This window comes from Pangasianodon hypophthalmus, chromosome 14 (genome assembly GCF_027358585.1).
Source record: "Pangasianodon hypophthalmus isolate fPanHyp1 chromosome 14, fPanHyp1.pri, whole genome shotgun sequence".
NCBI lineage: Eukaryota > Metazoa > Chordata > Actinopteri > Siluriformes > Pangasiidae > Pangasianodon > Pangasianodon hypophthalmus.
Window position 1 is genome coordinate 1,939,108 of NC_069723.1, and position 23,571 is coordinate 1,962,678.

The 23,571-nt window shown below is 42.0% G+C and overlaps 1 protein-coding gene across 2 annotated transcripts in view; it reads right to left on the reverse strand.

The window, feature by feature from the left end:
- Positions 1-20,191, reverse strand: part of gucy1a2 (guanylate cyclase 1, soluble, alpha 2) — a 24,025-nt gene extending 3,834 nt beyond the window's left edge. The window contains exons 1-7 of one of the 2 annotated variants that reach the window (XM_026943576.3): positions 19,501-20,191; positions 13,199-13,260; positions 12,963-13,075; positions 12,018-12,829; positions 3,071-3,226; positions 1,947-2,276; positions 203-346 (exon numbers count right to left, since the gene is read on the reverse strand). In XM_026943576.3, the coding sequence (XP_026799377.3) occupies positions 203-346; positions 1,947-2,276; positions 3,071-3,226; positions 12,018-12,829; positions 12,963-13,075; positions 13,199-13,260; positions 19,501-19,740 (1,857 nt within the window). In that variant the 5' untranslated portion in view covers positions 19,741-20,191. Of the gene's footprint in view, positions 1-202; positions 347-1,946; positions 2,277-3,070; positions 3,227-12,017; positions 12,830-12,962; positions 13,079-13,198; positions 13,261-19,500 lie in introns of both variants that reach the window. The other variant, XM_026943575.3, reaches the window with a different exon arrangement.
- Between the last annotated feature and the right edge of the window lie 3,380 nt (positions 20,192-23,571).

The window sequence follows — 23,571 nt, forward strand, 5'->3', positions numbered from 1 at the left end:
ATCTGTCTGCTCCATGGCAACCGCATTTCCCGCTGCATCAGCAATCAGCACAGACACACACACACACACACACAAACACACTGCACCACTATACACACAACTGCATGAGTATAAAAGTGTAACTGCAAGTTTTTGCACCGTTTGGCATGCTTGCTCCGCCCATTATTGGCTTGATTTCCCAGAATGCCGTGCTCCAGCTCACCTTGATGGGCTTGCCATCGGGCGTGAGCACCTCCTCTGAGAGCTCAATCATCTTCAGCGCCATTAATGCGATCGGCCTGGCGTGACACACACATTTCCTGTGGAGCCCTGCGGCCACACAGTACGCATCACCGATCGTTTCGATCTGAAAACACACACACACACACACACACACACAAACGCTCTGTAACTGTTACATTCTTAAATGCCAGTTAAACACTTCTTTCACTGATAATTTGTGTGTGTACATAGTGTATGTGTGTGTGTGTGAGAGAGAGAGTTGCACGGAGTTTAATTTTGTAAATGATTGTTTTAATTTTTTAATAATATTTCTAATTTTCATTCTCAGTTTAGCCTTAGTTTCTAGTGGGATTTTTAAAAATCGTCTTAGGTTAAATTTAGCATAGCTTTGAGCGTTCAGATTAGTTTTAGTACTAACATGGTTTTGTTAAACCCAGTGTAGCAGTGTAGGGTTTTTAATTTCATTTTCTTTTTAGGTGGATTTTAGTGTGATTTTGTTCTTTTAGTTTTAAGATTCTCTCTGTCTCACCCAGTGGCTGGCCTCGAAGTGTCAGTTTCTGTCTGCTAATGAATTCCTGATAAAGCACAATTGCAGCAACGCACGAAGAGCTTCAAGAGTGAGCTTCTTCCTTTGATTTCAGTACTGTGCTGTTATTATATGAAACAAGGTATTGATTTTTTTTTTTTTTTTGTGAATCCGTGTTATAATATTTATTGCACTTACTCACTGTCACCAGCATCATTTCGACTGACTGATCGATTCGAAATCGATTGCCACATTAGAATGTTAAAGGTATTTTCTTCATACATTTGATTCTAGTTTTTTGTGAAGGCTGGTAGAAAAATGCTGCTGCAAGCTACTTGCAGAAGAACATGTCGTAATGTTGGTTGTGCTGCATTCATCTCAAGGCTGTGAGTGACAAGTCAATACATGTTCCCTGAGAATTCAAGGCTCCAAACAGCGTACTGCACACTAAAAAGCCTAAAAAGTAAGGACACCAGTAGTGATTCTGAAAGATAGAAATTATCTACTGGTGTTACGGTATTACAGAAGAGTTACAGGAATAAAAACTGGCACACTTTCTGACATTTACTGAATATTAGCTAAAAGTGCAAAACCCCTTTCTTAGCATCTCTCTGTCACTGCCTGATTTAGCAGCAGTCTTTCCCAACTTTTGTGGTGTTACCTAATATTAGCTAGCTAAAATATAAGTTCTGGTTGAAGGGGAAATGTTTGTGATACTGTAATTTCACAGCTCACTGCACGGTGCCATAAGGCAGTGTGAATATAGCGGCTTTTCCCAAGGCTCTATGTATAAGGCCAACTGTAGAAACTAGCCTGCTCTCTAGCTAGCTAGCTAGCTAGCTAGCCAAAACATAGTTTAGTTAAAACAACTTTGCAACTGGGTAACGATATAAATTCCACACCAAGGATAAATAATCTTCCCGCCAAATCAGACAACAAATAAATGCCCTACCTGCAGAGACAAATCTAAAATCCCATTAGTCCCAAATTCTGTTTCCTCTTATTGATTTGTCATTCTCTCTCTCTCTCTCTCTCTCTCCTGATTGGCTGCAGCTCTTGTCTGTCAAAATTGTTTTGCAACATTATAAAATATTTCATTTTAACTACAAAAAATCTTCCACACTATAGCCTAAGCAATATGATGTGTGTTTTTGTGTGTGTGTGTGTGTGTGTGTGTGTGTATGTGTGTGTGGTGCACCTTGTAGACATCAAGCACGCCACACTGGTAGTCGAAGCGCGTGTACAGCTCGTTCAGCATGCTGATGACCTGCATGGGCGTACAGTGCTCGCACACGGCCGTGAATCCCACAATGTCAGAGAACAACATGGTGACATCATCAAACTTCTTGGCCTGGACAGGAAGTCCCTGCCAGAGTCTCTGTGCCACATGGCCAGGGAAGATGGAGTAGAGCAGCTCGACGGTGCGTCGCTTCTCCTCCTCCAGCGCGCGGTGCGTTCGCTCTAGTGTGGCCTTCAGCTTGTCCATGCGCTTCTTCAAGCCATCCTGAGCCTTCGCCTGCTCGCCCACCTGCACACACACACACACACACACACACACACACACACATACACAAATACACACATGACCAACTAAAATAAAACCCCCACCAACCTGCTGGTGTCCCAATGGTTTCTGTAGTAACACAGCTACAAATACTACACACATACACAGGCGTACTGGAGTGTGTAACAGCACGCAGTATGTCAAATAGCATTTTTGTTGCTGTCCAGACAGACGGACAGACACACACAAACTGACAGAAAGATAAAGACATCTGTTATCCTATATAATACAATATATGACTGCATGCAGAACAGATAACATGAAATCTGCACTTATTTCATCATTAATGATGGCAATCAAAGTAGTCTGTAAACTGTGTTCTGCGAAAATATCAAGACGAGGAACTACAGCCTCTTCCTACAGGTATCCTGATACTGCATCTTGAAAAACAAGCGTACACAAACGTATTCACGAGCACGGGGCAGGGAAGCAAGCGTACAGAGAAGGTGTCACACATGAGAGCACTTCACTACTGCGAGCACTGAGCACTGAGCACAAAATAAGTGGAATGACTCTTACATATAACAACACGCTTTTTGTACTATCACTATTTAACGTCATAATGTATTATATGTAAAAATACAGAAGTGAGGCAGGGAAAAAAACGCATCGTGTGTTAAATCATTAAGATGGTGCTGACATCATAGTTAAGCTCTTTACTTGTCCTCACATTTAAATAATATGTGTATGTAATATTATTATTAAAACCACTTCTTCATTACAAAATGATTAGTGGCTTTGTTGCAGGCCACACCCACCAGTATGACATCACGGGTGGCATCATGGATAGGGATGTCTGAAAGATGTAAGCCACGCCCCATCAGCTCCTCCAGCCTATCGACACGGGGCGAGCCCAGGAACATGATGGAGTTCGACTCGGGAAGATGGATCATCTGACCCTTCAGTTCCATGACCTGGAAGACGAAGACACACACACACACACACACACACACACACACACACACACACACACATGAAATTTCCAGAAAATAAACATCATCTGCAGCTCAACTGGTCACAGTGGAATTGGGGCAAGGAACCCATGGACCATTTCAATGACACTGACATGGCAGTGTCTGTGTGTGTGTGTGTGTGTGTGTGTGTCTGAGTCTATAAGTGTGGTGCTGGTCCATCCTACTACAAGTGCAAGATTCATCTTACCTACCACCTGGGAAAAGTGTGTGTATATGTGTGTGTGTGTGCTCCAGTCCGACTCCAATAAATGTGTTTATATAACCAGTGTATTAATTTATAATCTGTACTACTGACATGTGCCTCTGAACTCTACACACACACACACACACACACACACACACACACTCACACACACAGAGAATCAAGTGCAATAATGGAGTATTATTACTGCATGAGCCGAACAAGCCATTATAGCAGAACACACAATCATTCTTCGTGTGTGTGTGTGTGTGTGTGTGTCTGTGTAGAGTGTGTGCATGTGGCACTAACATGAGACTCTGCTGTTGACTTCTTTTCTACCATAATGGCTTTGATATGGTAATTTGCCACACACACACACACACACACACATACCAAAGCCATATGAATGTCAACAATCCAAATGGAAAAAACAGAGGGAATGTTTCTCTTTCTTTCTGTCTTTCTCACTCTTCATTCTTTGTGCTCCTGAAGTAGTCAAAGTGTGTGTCTGTGTGTGTGTGTATGTGTCTGTGTGTGTGTTGCTGCCACCTGCCCTCCTCTCTTCCCCTTACAAGCACTATTAATGAGATAATCTGCCATTAACACCCTGTGACCTTTGACCTCTGAGCTCATCCAATTTCGGCCGTTAACCTTGACACCTGATTTAATTCCAGCCACTTTTATTTATATATTTACACATTTTGCTATTAGTATTAGCGTTTAGCCATGTGTCAATGTGTTTCTTTGGGCCATTGTGTGTTTTTAAGGGCTGCACTCATAGCTCATAGCATGGAGGAATAAAAGATAAAGAGGGAACATCATGAACCAGAGACAGAGAGAGAGAGAGAGAGAGAGAGAGAGAGAGAGAGATAGAGTACAGGAACCACTGACGCTGAGACTGTGTGGATCACTGGGTGAAATATGACTGGGCTCCGTCCCCACATTGGTTTTTGAGTAATTTCAGAATAGGAAACAATGTGATCTCACAGTGACTTTGATTGTGGCATGGTTGTTGGTGCCAGATGGGCTGGTTTTCAGAAGTATTTCAGAAACTGCTGATCTCCTGGGATTTTCATGCATAACAGTCTTTACACAGAGTGGTGCGGAAAACAAAAAACACTGAGCAACAGATCTGTTGGCAAAAATGCCTTATTGATGTGAGAGGTCAGAGGACAATGAACAGACTGGTTTGAGCTGACAGGAAGGCTACAGTAACTCAAATAACCACTGTTTATAACCATGATGAACAGAAAAGCATCTCAGAATGCACAATACATCGAACCTTGAGGCGGATGAACTACAACAGCAGAAGATCACATCGGGTTCCACTTACATTAGCAAAGAACAGGAATCTGAGGCTTCAGTGGGCACTGAAACTGGGCAGTTAATGATTGGAAAACCATCACCTGGTCTGATTTCTACTGCAATATGCAGATGTTAGGGTCAGACTTGGGTGTCGTCAGGACGAATCCATGGATCCAACCTGCCTTGTGTTGAACAGTGTGCTCGGCTGCTGGTGGTGTAATGGTGTAGGGAATGTTTTCCCGCTGACCATGTGCATTCCCTTTAGGGCCACAATTTACCCATCTTATAATTGCTACCTCTAGCCAATCAGGGCATTCCAAAGTCCAATCAAGATCTGACATCCCCTTAAAATAACCTCCTGTCTAATTAGTGCAATTTGACGTCCAGTTAGGATGCTGATGTTCTGCTGTCCCGTCAAGGCAATCTCCTGGCCAATACTGATGATCTACTGTCCAAGCTAGCGTATATTAATCAGATGTCCAAGAGTAATTGTGGCCAGTGAGGGTAATCGCAAGTCCAAGTAGCATAATCTATAAACTGTCCAACTGGGACAAACTTAGTGTCTACCAAGATTGAAAATACTGCCTAATTATTGACTGTCTGATCAGAACATTCTACTGTCTAATGAGAATGATCCTCTGTCCAATTAGAATAGTTTACTGTCTAATTAGGATAATCATCTGTCCACTCAGAACAATCTACTATGTAATGAGGATCATCTTCCATCCAATCAGAACAGTCTACTGTCTAATTAGGTCAATCATCTGTCCAATCAGAACAGTCTGCTGTCTAATTAGGATCATTTTCTGTCCTTCAAAACAGTCTAATTAGGATCATCTGCTGTCTAATCAGAACAGACTGTCTAATTGGGATCATCTTCTATCCACCCAGAATATTTTACTGTCGAATTAGGAAAAACTTCTGTCCAATCAGGACAGTGCACTGTGTAATTAGGATGATCTGTCATTCAGAATAGTTTACTGTCCATTCTGTCCAATCACAACAGTCAACTCTCTAACTGTAACAATTTTTGTCCAATCAGAACAGTCTACTGTCTAATTAGGATCATCTGCTGTCTAATCAGAACAGACTGTCTAATTGGGATCATCTTCTATCCACCCAGAACAATCTACTGTCTAATTAAGATCATCTTCTGTCCAAGCAGAACAGTCTACTGTTTAATTAAGGCGATATTCTGTCCATTCAGAACAGTCTACTGTCTATTTAAGATCATCGTCTGTCTAATCAGTACAGTCTAGTGTCTAATTAGGATGGTCTTTTGTCTAATCACAACAGTGTACTGTCCAGTTAAGATGGTTTTCTGTCCCTTCAGGAAAATTTAATGTCCAATTAGGATAATCTGCTGTCCAGTCAGGATGAACTGCTATTGAATTTCTACAATACTGTCCAATCAGGACAATTTATGATCAATAAAATGTCCAGTCCAAATGCTTTACTTAACTGTCAATAAAAATGCTCTGGTGTACACTGAAGAATGATTGACTATCCAATCAGGACAATCTACAGGAGAAAAGTGGTCTCCTCCTGACACCCACCAACACAGTCCCAACACGCCAAACACACACACACACACACACACATGCACATACACACTTTTCTCAGAAAGGCTAAGAAATGTCTCATCTAGACTATGCATGTGTGTTTGAGTGTCTCTTATATTTTCCACTGTGCCTTACAGCTCTTCCACCAGCACTGCAAATAGATACTGTAACACACACACACACACACACACACACAGTAAAAACACACCCATTAGCCCTGTAGCTCAGAAAAACAGAGTGATGATTTTCTTGCTGCTGTCGTCTTTTTTTCCGACAAGTCAGACTTTACCTGCGAGTCACACGTCAAAGAACCCTGAGTCATAATCCCCAAGGTTACAGCACAGATAGAGAGAGAGAGAGAGAGAGAGTCTTATGTAAGCCTCTCTATAATTTTAGACAGCAAAGTGAACACAGATGGTGTGTTCACAAATCAGGCAATATTATCACAAATATCCCTGGTTTTCCCCCAGGGATCAATAAAGTCCATTCATGCCTCCCTCAATCCTTCATCTATCCATCTATCCAGAAAAAACGACTGTAAATGAATCTAAACTGACTGCAAAGAAAGGCTTTGTTCAAGATAAACTGACTGTAAACACAGATTGTAATCTAGATTAACTGGTTGTAAATGCAGGCTGTGTTCTAGATAAACTGACTTAAACTGCAGGCTGCATTCTAGACAATATAACTGTAAATGAAGAATGTGTTCATGATAAACTGACTGTAAACACAACTATGTTCTAGATAAACTGTCTGTAAATGTGGGCTGCGTTCTAGATAAACTGTCTGTAAATGTGGGCTGCGTTCTAGATAAACTGACTATAAATGTGGGCTGTGTTCTAGATAAACTGTCTGTAAATGTGGGCTGCGTTCTAGATTAACTGACTATAAATGTGGGCTGTGTTCTAGATAAACTGTCTGTAAATGTGGGCTGTGTTCTAGATAAACTGTCTGTAAATGTGGGCTGCGTTCTAGATAAACTGTCTGTAAATGTGGGCTGCGTTCTAGATTAACTGTCTGTAAATGTGGGCTGTGTTCTAGATAAACTGACTATAAATGTGGGCTGCGTTCTAGATAAACTGTCTGTAAACACAACTATGTTCTAGATAAACTGTCTGTAAATGTGGGCTGCGTTCTAGATAAACTGTCTGTAAATGTGGGCTGTGTTCTAGATAAACTGTCTGTAAATGTGGGCTGCGTTCTAGATAAACTGTCTGTAAATGTGGGCTGTGTTCTAGATAAACTGACTATAAATGTGGGCTGCGTTCTAGATAAACTGTCTGTAAACACAACTATGTTCTAGATAAACTGTCTGTAAACACAACTATGTTCTAGATAAACTGTCTGTAAATGTGGGCTGCGTTCTAGATAAACTGACTATAAATGTGGGCTGCGTTCTAGATAAACTGTCTGTAAACACAACTATGTTCTAGATAAACTGTCTGTAAATGTGGGCTGCATTCTAGATAAACTGTCTGTAAACACAACTATGTTCTAGATAAACTGGCTGTAAATGTGGGCTGCGTTCTAGATAAAGTGGCTGTAAATGTGAGCTGTTTTCTATATAAACTGACTATAAATGTGGGCTGTGTTCTAGATAAAGTGGCTGTAAATGTGGGCTTTGTTCTAAATACCCGAACTGCAAACGAAGGCTGTATTCTAGATAATATTACTGTAAATGCAGGTTGTGTTCTAGATAAAGTGACTGCAAACAATCAGTTTATCTAGAACAGATCTGACTTGAAATGCAGGGTGTGTTCTATATAACCTGACTACTGATGAAGGCTGCGTTGTGGATGAGCTGACTGCAAACACAGGCTATGTTCTAGATATACTGATTGTATATGCAGGCTGTGTTCCAGATCGATCAAAGCCTTTACAGACATTTTGCAGAGGTACACACACCTATACTCCCTCTGCTCTGCTTCAGAGATACACACACACACACACACACACACACACACACAGCCTGCAGATACACACTACATACATACACTCACACATATACACATACACATACTGAAAGAGAATGAAGTCCTATTGGTTCCAAGTATCTGACTGACAGCTAGTTTGAGGTCTTGAGTGTATCTGACATGCGTGAATTAGAATTAGTAGAACATATACACACACACACGCATCCCATGGAAGCATGGCAATCTGAGCTGGTACGCCACAAATGGCTGCCATGCAGTATTAAGGTTTAATTGCTACGATACAAGGCATATCTCCATGGCAACAAAGCTTCTTCTACAGTTCTGCTGCAAGTGTATGATGGACTGACTAATGCAGCTCAGAAATACATCACTATCTTTCCTAAAAACATATTTTAAATGGTTCTAGATTCACTGACTGTATATGCAGGCTGGGCTCTAGACAAACAATCACAGGCACAGTGAATAAGCTTAGTAAATGCTTGGATAAATCAACTACTTACAAGCCAAGCTGTAGACGAACTGATGGCTGGTTCTAGATACAAATAACTGTAAAGGCACCTCTAAGCTCATTAAACAATCTGTGTCCTAAATAAACTGACAAACAGGATGATTCTGAGGGGGAAAACCCTTTAAACATAACTAAAATCATCTATGTGCAAAAACTAGAAAATTCCAGACAAACTAGGTTGGTTTGCAATTGATTGACGTTAAATCCAGGCTGTATTCTAGATGAACTGACAGCAGATGCAGGCTTGTTTCAGTAACAGGACTGCAAATACAGGCTGGATTTTAGATAAACTAACTGTTAACACTAATTCTAAACAAACATACTGTAAATGGACCTCTGTAAACTGACTCTAAAATTTAATACGCTAGATAAACACACTATATAGATAACAGGTCTAGATAGATAACAGGTCTAGATAGCCTGTGTCGCTGATAAACTGTAACGACAAAGTGTGTTCTAGATAAACTGACTGTAATAACAGACAGACTAGTTAAACAGATCACCTGTAACAAGGTGTGTTCTAGATAAACTGACTGTAAATAATACAGTGCCCTCCATAATATTTGGGAGAATTCTCACCATAATGAAGAAAAATCCCCATACACCTGTCCGACAGCTCAGAAATACTCTTCAGGAGGCAGATGTGGATTTGTCAGTGACTACTGTCCTTCATGAACTTCAAGAACAAAAATTCAGTGTATGGGGAAATCGGTGTATGAGGAATCTAGGATCAGCCTGAAGAATTCTTACCGTAATGATGAAAAATTCCCATACACCTGTCTGACAGATAAGAAACACTCTTCAGGAGGCTAACAAGTGGTTTGCATTTTGCAGTTATAGCCTCTGAAATTCTCTGAATTTTTCTTCATTATGGTAAGAATTCTTCAGGCTGGTCCTAGATCCTGTTAAAAACAACCAGTACAAACTCTAGACAAACCTGCAATAATTGTGGCTGTTTCCAGGTAAGGTGGTTTGATAAACTGCGCTTGATATGCTTACTATAAATGCACACACACACACACACACACACACACACACATTCTAGATAAACCAATGCAAATTTGCTTCTAGATAAACAGACTAGAAATGCCAGCTTGTTGTTGGAGATAAACTGAAATGCCAGCCTGTTCTAGATAAATATTTTCACTGTCCATACAAGATGGTTTCTAGATAAACCGACTATAACTATAAATCCTCTCTGGTTACGGATATGCTGATGGTAAATCCAGACTGTGTTCTGGATAGACTGACAGTAAACGCAGGTCTGTTTTACATTAAAAGGACTGCAAGGACAAGCCGGGTTTGTTTGGCTACTGGCCAATTCTAGATAAACAACTTGTAAATGACACATCTGTTCTATATACATTGATGGCACATCCAGATTTAGTTCTGATCATCTTTCTATAAATGCAGGTCTTTATTAGATCAACTAGCTGTAAATGCAGACCTGTTCAACATAAATAGATGATAAATTCAGGTTGGGTTCTAATAAACTGACTGTAAATGCAGACCGGTTCTCGGTAAACTGAGGCTAAATCCTGGCGGTGTTCTAGACACACTCACGGAAGATGTCAGAAGCTCTGTTCGGTGGAGAATGTGCAGCTGCATTTTCACTGGTCATGTCAGATGTGTGTGTGTGTGTGTGTGTGTGTGAGTGTGTGTGTAATCCTGTGTAAATTCTGTAGAGAGATAAGACTCCATGCATACACACACACACATACACAGTCTGAACAAACCCAGTATCTGTCTGCAGCTCTGCTAATGTTTGTACTACAAACTCCATAATTCATGTTTTCCCTTGTCTTTATTTGACAAAATGGCAGGTGGCCCAGCAGTTAAATCCTGTGTGTGTGTGTGTGTGTGTGTGTGTGTGTGTGTGTTGCATTATAGTTATAGCCCCCTTCATGAATAGAAGTATATCCGGACATAAGCTTTATCTCACTCTAAGCATTTCATAATAATCTGTCCACATTAGCAAACTAATCCAGTGGATTTGTTCCATTTGTCAATGGCATATATCCAGCCATTGGTTCTTCCACTATATCACCAATGATTGCTTATATCACCAGTTATCAGTATCAAAGGTGACTTTATCAAATTATATTTATCAAACCTGACTGCTTGGACTATTTTATGCTAAAGTATGTATCATTTAATTTCTACAAAGTCGTCATATTGCTAATATGGTTGAACGTAGGACACTTTTTCCAGGTTGCACTCGATTTTGGGTTTCGAAATGAAAATCCCTGCAGTGGCATAAGTGAAGTGGCACAAGAGGGGTTTTGAAATTTACAATGTCACTGCAGTAGGCCAAATTTTCTTAGGAGTCCTTCACTTTAGCAAAAAGATAATGGGTGAAACAGTATTTTCCTGCCTTAAAGCACGGCTTAAATGTCCTGTCCCATTTCTTAATTCCTGTCATCCCATTTCATCATAAATACTGATAAATTCTGCTTTATCCAACTAGCAACTAAAAATACTGTAACTCATATATTTTAACCCAGGGGTGATTGTCCTGTAGCGTGGACCAATGAAGATCATTTGGTCATTTAAATATGTTTCAAGATCATAAAATTAATTCACTACAAAGTTAAACAAAAGGTGTGTGAGTGAAAGATTCAGATCAGTTTGAGTTTCATCTGAGGATTTCTTTATCTTTATTAGAAAGTAGATTCTTGAATAACAGGGATTAGTATTTTTATAATTAAGGGAAATACAAACAGTTATTTGGTAGTGGATTGTGCTTGCATTAAACATGCGTACATGTACACGTGTACAAGTTGGCTGCTGCTCATATCCTGCAGGTCATCTGGAGCATCACTTGTGCACCTCCAGTATTCTCATTATGTTTACTTTTTGAATATTCAAACCCTACTGAAAGGTCTGTTTTGCATACCAGTCTTCTGGATATTTTAGATTATTAAATACTTTTTAATGTAAGGTCAGAGATTTTGATTAGAGACCTAGTTCATGACAACAATCACGACGATGGCAGAAAGTTTTATCAGAGCTCTTCAGTGTGTTTATCATCACTTGACAAGTTTAACAAGTTATGCGTCAGAGATAACCTGCCTTAAGCCTGTTAGTTTCCTGTCAGGCCTATTTCCAAAAGAAAAACCTTCTTCTGGTTTTGGTCAAAGATGATTAAAAATAGATTTTTCCTCATAGGAACTTGCAAAAAGTTGTGACACTGCAAACTTGGAATAAAGCACACAGACACACAAACCAAAAACAGACCTACCTTCTCCCTGCTTTCCAGAGCGGACGGGTCGGGCCGAGTACGAATGGTGAACGGCGTAGAGAGCCGAAGCAAAATGTTCTGGAAAGAGCAAGGAATTCTGGGAGAGACGAGCTGGAAGCTGTCACTGAAGCTCAGCGTCCTGTGTGGCTTCCTAAGCCCCTCCCCGACATTCTTTAGTCCCACCCCTACCTGCAGAACGTCCATATTGGGGCCAATGATGAGGTGAAAGGGAAACGCTCTGCAGAATGTGCTCAGTCCGATCCGGAGGTCCATTGGTGAGCGTGACAGCTGACGTGAGGACAACCACGATGGTGACGCTGAGGACGACGCAATCCGAACTTCTCGAATGAGGAACGACAAACAGCCGGGGGATGAGAAAGTGGGCGGAGATGGGGATGACGATGGGGTAGAGTGATCAGAGATTTCTCCATCCTCGTTAATTGCACGGAGACGTGTGGGCGGAGCCTCCTCCACCTCAACTTCCGCTTGGTATATGCGCCGAGCAGCAGCTCGGATCAACCCCGGCATGGCCACACCCACCGTGGGGTCCGGGTTAAAGCAGTGCAGAAGTAGGGTTCTTCCTCCTCCCTCACTGTCTCTATTTTCCTCTGTATCCTTGCACAGAAAGGACGCTGACTCCGAAGACGCTCTGCGGCCATATGAAGTCCTCGCGTGCTCCAGCAAAGCATCAAAACCATTAAAGAAGTCTTGCAAGTTCCCACCCAGAGCACGGAGAACCCGCTCGTTCTCCTCTAGACAAAGTCCGAAGAACTCTTCACCGAAACGCTCCCGGAGTGTAGGGAACCCCACACCTGCAAACAACACGTGAATATACCGGATCAAGACGTGAGGATCACACCCTTTAAAACTGGTCTGGCACAGCATTAACATGAAGCTAACTTTGTTTAATTTTGTGTGTGTGTGTGTGTGTGTGTGTCTACTCACCCACTATTGCCGCTGTGTACTGCAGAATTCCTGAGATGTCGGTTTGGTTGTCGGACTGGGAGTTTACAAACGGACATTTTTCTAATGCACATTTCTGCTCTGACCCATCATCACTGCTGATGGCCGTACACACACACACACACACACACAGAAAATAGCTCCCTTTATCTCAGACACTCAAATTTACACATTTTGTGTGTGTGTGTGTGTGTGTGTGTGAGAGAGAGAGCAGATACCTGTTATTTCTCTGTCTGTAGAAGTCCACAGTTCTCTGCAGAGCCTGCTGGATCGTCTGCGTCTAAAAAAAACCAAGACATGACACAAAACCAACAGCTTCGGGTTATTTACATTTATTTAAATTCATGCAAATATATTTCTGATTTCTTTTCTGTCATTCGCTAAGGGTGTAAAATTATTCAATTTCATAATACCTATACAGTGGAAGACTTTTGAAGCACTAGACAGGTTTGTATGTTAAAACCAGCTTAAATGAACCTACCATGGAAGTATGTGTGTGTGTGTATGTGTGTGTGTGTGTATGTGTGTGTGACTCACACTAAAGTTTGCACTGATGTAAAGAAAGCACTGTATTAAGCCTATAAATCCTTTTCACCTGCAGAATTAAATGTAGGTTAATAGTCCACATTTGTGATATTAATGTCCTTATATTCACTCACTAACAAGACTCATTTTGCGATCAACACGTTTTCCACCTCGCCCTCTGAGCTGCAACCTGATTGGTCAGCTGACGTTACGCTTCGCTTTTCCGAAACGTTTTTTTTTTTTCCACTTTTGAAAGTGTGTCACACTGACGGCTGTGTTCTAATCACCCTGCAGCTGCTTTCCATAAGATTACACCACCAAAATAGCATACAACTGATATTTTACATCAGAATTGTATCTGTGTGTGTGTGTGTGTGTGTGTGTGTGTGTGTGTGCGCTCCTCTAAAATCCCGTCTGGAATGGAATCCACTCTTAAGCCTCACCCAATCTGCTGCTTTAATCATGCTGTCACAGCAATGATGAGCAAATCAAAATCCTGCTCGCTATACTAAAGCACAAATCCAGAAATATTATCTTAAACCTGACCTGTATCTCTCTCTCACTCACACACACACACACACACACACACACACAAGCACACCACCTTTTTCCTCCCTACTCCCTATGAAAATTATAGATTTGTAGATGTATGCCATGTGTGCAGCTTGCAGAAATTTACAACACACACACACAGACACACACACATTTTTACACAAAAACAACACATAAAACACTGAATCCTAGAGTGCATGAAAAGGTCAAATTCTTTATTAAGGCATTTTCCCTCTCTCTGTCTCACACACACACACACACACACACACACAGCAGAACTGACTGGGAATTTTGTTCTAAAAAAAATGTGTTCTACTGTGTGTCTGTGTGTGTGTGTAGTTCATGCTTGCTTGGTTAGAGAGCATCCAGAGTTGCTAGAGGTCAGAGGAAAGAGACATACACACACACACACACACACACACACACACGCAAGTGCATGTGGAAAAACAGATAGAACTAATCAAGTAAACACACTCACGCATACACAAAATCTATTATACACACTCTTTGTTTTGTATACTCTTTGCCAGTGGTATTAGTATTGATCACTTATCAGTCATTCAGTGATTTACACACACACACACACACACACACACACACACACACATATCTCACACTCTCTCTAGGGAGTAACAGATACTGTTGTTGTGTTAATGCAGTTTTAACTTGAATTGATGTTTCGCCCTTTTGAGGCCACACACACACACACACACACACAAAATATTATCTCCTTAATAAATGCAACACCAAGCTCGGTGTGTGAGTGTGTGTGTGTGAATGTGGGCATCTTACCAGCCTTGCTGCCTCAAAACCATCTCTCAGTTACTGATGTTGGTTAGAAAGTTTGCCAAGTTAAGCCAATTTTATTTTATTTTAACACTTTTAATGTTCATGTGCATGCAAGATGGCTTGTGTAACCTGTGGTTGTTTGGAGCATCATTTGTGCCCCCTATTGGATGTAGAATTTAAATCTTTGGATACAGACAAAGTATGCAGACAAGTGTGTGAACAATGCTTCTTGCACAGAAATCTGGATAGTTAAAATAGAACATAAGCCAGCAAAGTATAAAGTATAAAATAGCTTCATTAAAGGAACATGAGTAAAATTCACTCATTCATTTCAATACAAAACGATGCAGGATGCAAATAATTGCAAAGAATTTGCTTCTGGTATACGTTAATTTCACTTCATCTTCATTTTTGCTTCACTTTAACCCTGTGAATTTGCAACTTTAGTCATTATAAAACAAGAAGACAAGCTTTGACCTTCAACAAAAACATGGCACAAGCACTAATTATTAAGTAAAATTCACCCTGCTTTTGCCTCGCTGGTTCTTGCTTACAATCTACTGTATCTAGCTAGGTAATGTTACCAAAACTTTTCCTGAGAAATTACACCAAGACTGCCCATAATTGCCTGAGGTGAAAATCTGTATGAGCCATGCTCACACTGGCTTTAGTAAAAACAAAAAAACAATCCAAAAAAACAGAGGAAACTGAAAGAGCTTCCCAGCATCTCTGTCCTTAAACCACTGGATCTATGTCTCTAAACAGTGAAAAATGAGCAAGAGACAGCAAGAACCTACAGAAGCGGCTCAACTACATCCTTAATGCCATCATGGAGAAGTCACATGTGAATGCCCCAAAGCTGGCAAGGTATCTTTGGTAATGGGACCCCAAGAACTATAGCTGGGACTGCCATTACACTGTCAAAACATATAACATTCATTCTATGTCCCCCGAGAAATAAAGATGTACCATATCACATACAATGGTGAAGACACAGATCCCTAGGTTGCAGCTATGTACTTTCAATGAGTTGTAGACGTATACTACATTCACTTTTCTAAGAGAAAGGTTGTACCTTCAAGGGTATCACCCCAGAATCTGTACAATGAAAGGTACAACTTAGTACATTTTTTTCCACCTGGGTTCTACTGCTGGATCTACCCAAAGGTAATGGACTAGAAGGATGAGGTTCCCTGCAAGACCTCCCAGACTTTTTGTTAACTTTTGCCCTGTCCTTCCCTTCCCGCTCCACATCACTTTCTAGTGTTCAAATTGTTCATTCATCTTCAGAGACTTCTTTATCCTGGTCAGGATCATGGTGAATCTGCAGTCTATCCAAGGAACGCTATGAACAAGGCAGGAATACACCCTGGATGGGTTCCAGTCCATCGCAGGGAACTATGCACACCCACAACTTTTGACATTGTCACATAGCAGCTTTAAAGACATCTGGATACTGATCTAGATACCTAATGAGCAATCCAAAGGCAACAGTGGCAAGAAAAAACTCCCTGAGACAACATGAGGTAGAAACCTTGAGAGCAACCAGACTCAAAATTGAACACGTCCTCTTCTGGGTGACCCCGTATACTGCTGTTGCTGGCGACAGACAGTTTGTGTCCAAACCTATAGGAACTGGCCGATATTCATTTGAAGGACACTTACTCACAGGAGACTACGACTAAGCTCTCCCTAGAAGACACCATAACCTACTTCTCTCTCTCTGTTTCATTCTATTTCCCACTTACTATCACTACTGACAGGAAATGGCTCCAAACCATAGCAGTATCAGTTGCAATAGTGGGAGGACGGATGATGAGAGCATTCGGACCAGCTGGACAAGAGCAAAGCATCCACTGCTTGAGGGCTCCTACATTTTGTTTTTTTTTGTTTTTTTCCAGGTCTACCACCAGAGACTAAGGGACTGAACCCATCAGAGGAAATGCTACTGCCTGAGTTCCACATAGGGATGTGAACCTACAGCAATGCCTTGGCACATTAATCTTACTATCCAGTTCCTGTGCATTCCAAAATGGAGAAACTCAGCCTGGGGTTCCAAAGGAGGTGACCAAAACCCATAAAACAAGGATCCCCTTCCGGTGTCTGCCATCGAATGAACCATTACAAAGACTGGAGGACCCTTCTGACCCTCATAAATGTCTTGATTTAATTCTTTACTATCCTTTAATGCAGTGTTACTGCTGGTGTTGCCATTGCCATTTGCTATCCTACAAATAGCAAAGCACTTAGATGTACTGGAAGAAGATTTGACCTGGCACCTTTCAGAGGCAGCTGCTTCCACAACCGCTCCCACAACTGCTTTTCACCTGTACCTGCCCAAATAACTCGTACTTGTAACTCCCACTCCCAGGCTCAGGTTCACAAGAGAAAGGAAATGGGCTCCAGTTTCCAAGGAAGTGGAGCTTTGGGGCTCCACCAACATGCCAGTTTTCTGAACTCTCCTGGAGATCCCAGATACCCTGGTTGTCACTGCAGTGATGTCTTCCAGAGGACACTGTCATATCACCCGAGACTGCATGCTGGAGGGTACCAACATTCAATTCAATTCAATTCATTTTTATTTGTATAGCGCTTTTTACAAAGGTCATTGTCTCAAAGCAGCTTTACACAAACAAAAGTAAAGTGAAGTGTGTGTGTGTGCCGTCTCTGATGAGCAAGCAGGGCGACGGTGGCAAGGAAAAACTCCCTGAGATGGTGATAGGAAGAAACCTTGAGAGGAACCAGGCTCAACAGAGAACCCATCCTCATATGGGTTTACACTGTAGTGTGCGTGTGTGTGAGCACAATGTGTGTTGGTGTAGTCCATGGAAAACAGCTGAAGCGTTTTCGTGGCAGTATGAAGCATTGCCGGTGGACAGGTCCAGAGTGAAGGGGGGGAGGTCTGGATCACCGGCAGCTCAGGAGTGTAGCTCAACATGCTTTCTGGGGATGAACTGTTGCACAGGGCTCTTACCTGTGGAAACTGGGTCCTCGCACCAGTGATGTAGTACTTGAGTCTGACATTTTCCCCCATTTTCTGCCTAATTTGGTCTTGGCCAATCCCCACCCACCAGCCAAATATCATACAATATCTACCAACAAGGGAGGGTGAGGGCTAGCACATGCTTCCTCCAAGACTAATGAAGACAGCCAGTCTCATCTTTTCAAACTGCTGCTCCTGCTGCATCACATGGCAGCGTAACACACTCGGAGGAACGTGCTATATGCCCTCTTTTGCATACTTGAGCTCACAGATGACCATGATTGGCTAGTGTCACTGTCACTGGCAGGGGAGAGAGAAAGTATGCCCCTCCCACTCAGCCATGAACAATTTCGCTCCCTTGGACTCCCAGTCACAGATGGCTGTGGCAACATTTTTTGTGCCATCCGGGAGCGACTTAATTCTGATTTAAATCATAGTTTTCATGATCTGTAACATGACTTGGTCTTGTCTGCGACTTGAGGCTCTTGAGAGTCAGAATTTAACTTATACTGAATTTTGGCTGAACATGGGTAAATGAGCCATGGAGATAATACTTGGTTTTTTTGTTTCAACATTTAACTGCACAACTGCAGCCTGCTGCAACTGATTGACTCACTGGAGACCCAATTAATACTAGAGGGTAGGTGACTTTTATAATGCCAGCTGCGGGCAGTGAGAGACTGCCTGGAGCAGCACCACCTTTATGTTGCACCTCTCTTTTCTCTGCCTGGACACCAATCATACTTAGTGTTTGACCCTAGCAGCTTTTGTCATAATATCCCATTATTATGATGGGACAGGTGTGTCTCATTAGGGGATATGCATACACTCTAAGTCATCTAGTCTTGGCCATTGTCACTGTGTGTGTGTGTGTGTGTGTGTGTGTGTGTGTGTGTGCGCCTGAGATTAATGAGAGTCAAGGCCATTCTCGTGAGAAGGCTGTTTTTGTGCATACTGGAAAGATGGATGATTTTAGGACACACACACGCAAACTGTGATGCTCTTGCTCTCTCTCTCTCTCTTTCTCTCTCTCTCTCTCTGTACTAGCTACAAACTCAGAGGCAGCAACATACAAATCAGAAGAACATGATGGTCTCTTTCAGCATGTACACACGCACACACACACACACAGCAGATGTAAGAGCCATATGTTAAAAAAAGTCCCTGTCTCAGCATGTGCCTGCAATTAAAACATAGCCATGTCTGTATGAAGTATGTTACAGTGAAGTTGCTCAAGCGTCTCACACACACTCCATACATCATCTTCATATAAACATGTGCATATGCAAGCTACACACACACACACACACACAGAGACAGACGCATAAACATATAGAAATATATGACACAAATATAGACAAAGAGAGAGGGGGAGAAGGAGAGACAAAGACAAGAAATAAAGGCATGTAAAGATATAAAGAAGATACATGATAGACTTGTACAGATAGATAGATAGATAGATAGATAGATAGAGATCATATACAACATATAGGATATAGATGAAAATGTATATATATAGATATAGATATAGAGACAGAAAGAGAGATAGAAGTGAGGAAAGAGATATATGGTGAAAAGAGAGCATACATGTATGTGTGTATGTGTGTGCCTCATGCCTCATACCGAGTGTGTGTGTGTGTGTGTGTGTGTGCGTGCGCGCGCGCTGCGTACCGTGGGTGAGGTGAGCCGTCTCAGGCTCTCCCCGAGCGAGTCCAGGTTCACGCGCTTCCTCCTGGCGGCCCTCCTTGCTCCCGTGGCAGCCTGGTCGTCGAACGGGCACGCGCGCGTCTCCGCGGGGCTCCGGCCGTTCCAGAAGGCGCGCGAGAACGGGCACTCGGCGTCGTCGGGGCTCTCGAGGCAGTCGGACCCCACCGAGCTGAACGACTCCGACGAGATCTTGCGCGAGGACATGCTGCTCGCCGCTGGCCCGCGAGCACTCTCATCAGACGCCGCGTCAAGCGCGCGAACGGCGTGCGAGGAGGACAGGGCAGGAGAGCGCGAGCGGAGCGAAGAGCGGACGACGACGATGGCACGCGATGGCACGCATTTCCAAAAAAAAATACAAAAAAAAAATTCCCTCAGAGAAAATGAACCGGAGAGAAGCGCAGCGCGCGGAGCCACAGAGAACCGGATTGCGTCCCTTGGTGCTCGCTGCTCTTACCGAATCGCGCATTCATCCGCGAGCGCACAGGTCCGCTTCATCTCTCTCTCTCTCTCTCTCTCTCGAGCGCGAGAGATCCGTCGACTCTCTCAGCACCGCCGCGCGACACTGACGGAGTTTAATGCAGCCAATCAGAGAGAGTTAAAGAGAGAAAGAAAATGAGAGAGAGACAAAAAGAGAGAGAGTGCACTTGTTCTTTAAAGGTCAGGATGCGCCCTTGTTGACTTAGCAGACTATCGCTATACATATCCAACCTTTCCTTTTTTCCTTTTTTTTAAAATAAAATAGCCTGAAGTCAGGGAGAAAAAGTTTCTACCAAATCCCTTAATAATCATTTTTTTTTGCAAAAACAACAACAATAACAAAGTAAAAGAAAGAAAGAAAGAAAGAAAGAAGGTGCATATGAAGGAGGCCAAGAAAGAAAAAGAAAGAAGAAACAACGAGAAGGAGAATCAAATAAAGAGAAATGAAAAAGAATCAATTAGAAAAGAGAAAGAAAGGAAAAGGGAGGAGAGAGTGAGATAGAGAAGTGTGGGCCTACAGTGTGCACCTGCACTGGGTGTGTGTGTGTGTGTGTGTGTGTGTGTGTGTTTTAATCTAAGATGTAAACCTGGTTGTGACATGCACAGACATTGTGGCATCATCAGGTATGCACACACACACACACACACACACACACACAGCACTACTGCTGCATTAAATTTGTGGATAGAATCCCTCTATCATTCTGTGTTAGGAAAATATGATGAAAAATAATGTCAGGTGTTTGAACACAGCCCTGCAGGGATCAGGAGAAATGGACCGGTGACTCTGAGCAGCAAAACCTATTTAACTTTATAATGACATTGAAATAAAAAAAATGTGTTTACGGTTTCCTTCTTATAATACGCCTTGACACCTCAAATTTTAGAAACCATAAATATATTTCATTAAAGTGATTTTAAAGGTTTTATTTACTCTCTGACCTTGATTTGCAAAGAACACAGTGGAAAAACAGTCAGACTGTCTAAATGTGTGTGTGTGTGTGTGTGTGTGTGTGTGTGAATCAGGGAGTAGAAACGATTTATTTACTCCCTTTTCAGCTGGAAACCAGTTAGAACAAAATGGTTAACGTTCTTTACATATGACAGTCTATTCTGCTTATAGGAAGCCTAGAGTATAAATAAAAACTGATAAATTTAATCACTGTGTATTTATTTTAACATTTTCAGACCATCTTTAGACTTTACAGCATGATTTGTTGCTTGGAGAATCATAGGAAATATATTTTCTACACAGATTTTCCTGTAGTCAGGCGTGCAGGAAGTGACGATTTCTGGACAGGAATTTAGATCAGTTGCGAAAATGTTTAGGTTTTAACCGGTTAAGATCTTAAAGTTTTCACTCTTCCACAATTTACAATGATTTTGTTTGCATTTTCAGTCACGTTCATTGAAAGTTTTCGTTTGTTTTCGGATTTCGGAAGTTTTTGTTCCCTGGAGAACGTCAATCAATTTCCACATTTCTAAAATCAATCATAAAGCATTACTTCTCAATGATCATTTGTTCGTTTTAACACATCAATCTTCAGAAAGTCAGATTTCTTTACTGGCCTCCAAAGAAAGCAAGACCACACCCACCTTAGCAAAAACAGACCAATGTAATGATGTCATGCTGTGACGTGAAAACCAAATTATTTTCCAGTTATTATTATTTTCAAATTATGTCAAGTACTGAGGAAATTATTTAACAATTGGGTATAGAAAATCTATAAGCTATGGCTTTCCAACCTCACGTGGTCCATTTTATGTGATGACCCAACCCCGACCCTCACACTAACCCCGCCCCTTGTTTTAACTACAACCAATCACAACTTTACATATTAGTTTGAGAAGCAACTCATACACCTTTTTATTAAATTCGATCAATTTGTGCAAACTGTGATGAGTATTGTTTAGGCTGTTGCTTAATACGAAAGTTTTAACTTATTGAACTGACTTTTAACTGATTTTATCCTTACTCAGATCTTCTTCTGGTTACTGAGGTTAAAGTTAAGGTTAGGGCTAGGTACAACAGTATTTAGCTACAGTAACACACACGTCAGTGGAAATAACCCACAACTAGAATTAGGACCTTTAGGGCATGTTATGTGTGTCAGAATATAGAACATCATTTAGGGCTGTCTGAGGGAGGTGGAGAGGGGGAGAGAGAGAGAGAGAGAGAGAGAGAAAGGGAATATAGGTCATTTGGAACTGTGTGTGTGTGTGTGTGTGTGTGTGTGTGCGTGCGTGCACACTAACACCGAATGGTTCATCTCTCCTTTGCCTTTAGGACATTTTTCTCTCTTTCTGTCTCTGCCTGTCTGTCTGCTAATTTTCTCTGTCCCTTTCTGTCTCTGTGTCTTTCTCTCTTCCTGACCCATTTCCTCACTGCCTCCCCCTCACACATTACTGAAATAAACACACAATAACACAAAAGGCAGCATGAGGATACCCGTTTGGAGGTTTTTCTCAGAGTCATAAATCCCACAAATCAGTTCACCACAAGAGTTTGGGAAACTTGGAGGACAGAACAGTCTCACTGGCTGAGAAGCATGGTTATAGATTTGAGAAAGCTCTGTCTTGTTCTGTTCAACATGTCATGAGTCTGGCTAGACAGAACCACTGTCAATTATTTGTTGCATCAAGCCAATCGCATCACACGTAGGTGCCTGCCAATCAAAGCTTGCTTGGCCTAATAAGGAATGTAAACAATCATTTCATGCCTCATCCACCATCCTAAACAGTAACACTAATAGATTGTTTAACAATCTATTTGCTTTGTGGCTTAGCACAAAACAATACATTTGGTGGAAACCCAACACTGTTAATCATCCAGAGAACACTGCCACAGTAAAGCATGGTGCTGGCAGCATCACGGTGTGATGTGTTAGAAGCAGGTAAAATGGGCAAGCGTAAGGATCTGAGCGACTTTGACGAGGGCTGAATTGTGATGGCTAGACGACTGGGTCAGAGCTTCTCCAAAACAGCAGGTCTTGTGGGGTGTTCCCGGTATGCAGGAGTTAATAACTACCAAAAGTGGTCAAAGGAAGGACAACTGGTGAACCAGTGACAGGGTCATGGATGCCCAAGGCTCACTGATGCACCTGGGGAGCGAAGGCTAGTACGTCTGGTCCCACAGAAGAGCTACTGTAGCACAAATTGCTGAAAAAGTTAATGCTGACTATGATAGAAAGGTGTCAGGACACACAGTGCATCGCAGCTTGCTATGTATGGAGCTGCGTAGCTGCAGAGCGGTCAGAGTGCCCATGCTGACCCTGTCCACCACCGAAAGCTCCTACAATGGGCACGAGAGCATCAGAACTGGACCATGGTGCAATGAAAGAAGGCGGCCTGGTCTGATGAATCACATTTTCTTTTATATGATGTGGACGGCCAGGTGTGTGTGCATCATTTACCTGGGGAAGAGATGGCACCAGGATGCACTATGGGAAGAAGGCAAGCTGGTGGAGGAAATGTGATACTCTGGGCAATGTTCTGCTGGGAAACTTTGGGTCCTGGCATTCATGTGGATGTTACTTTGACACGTACCACCTACCTAAA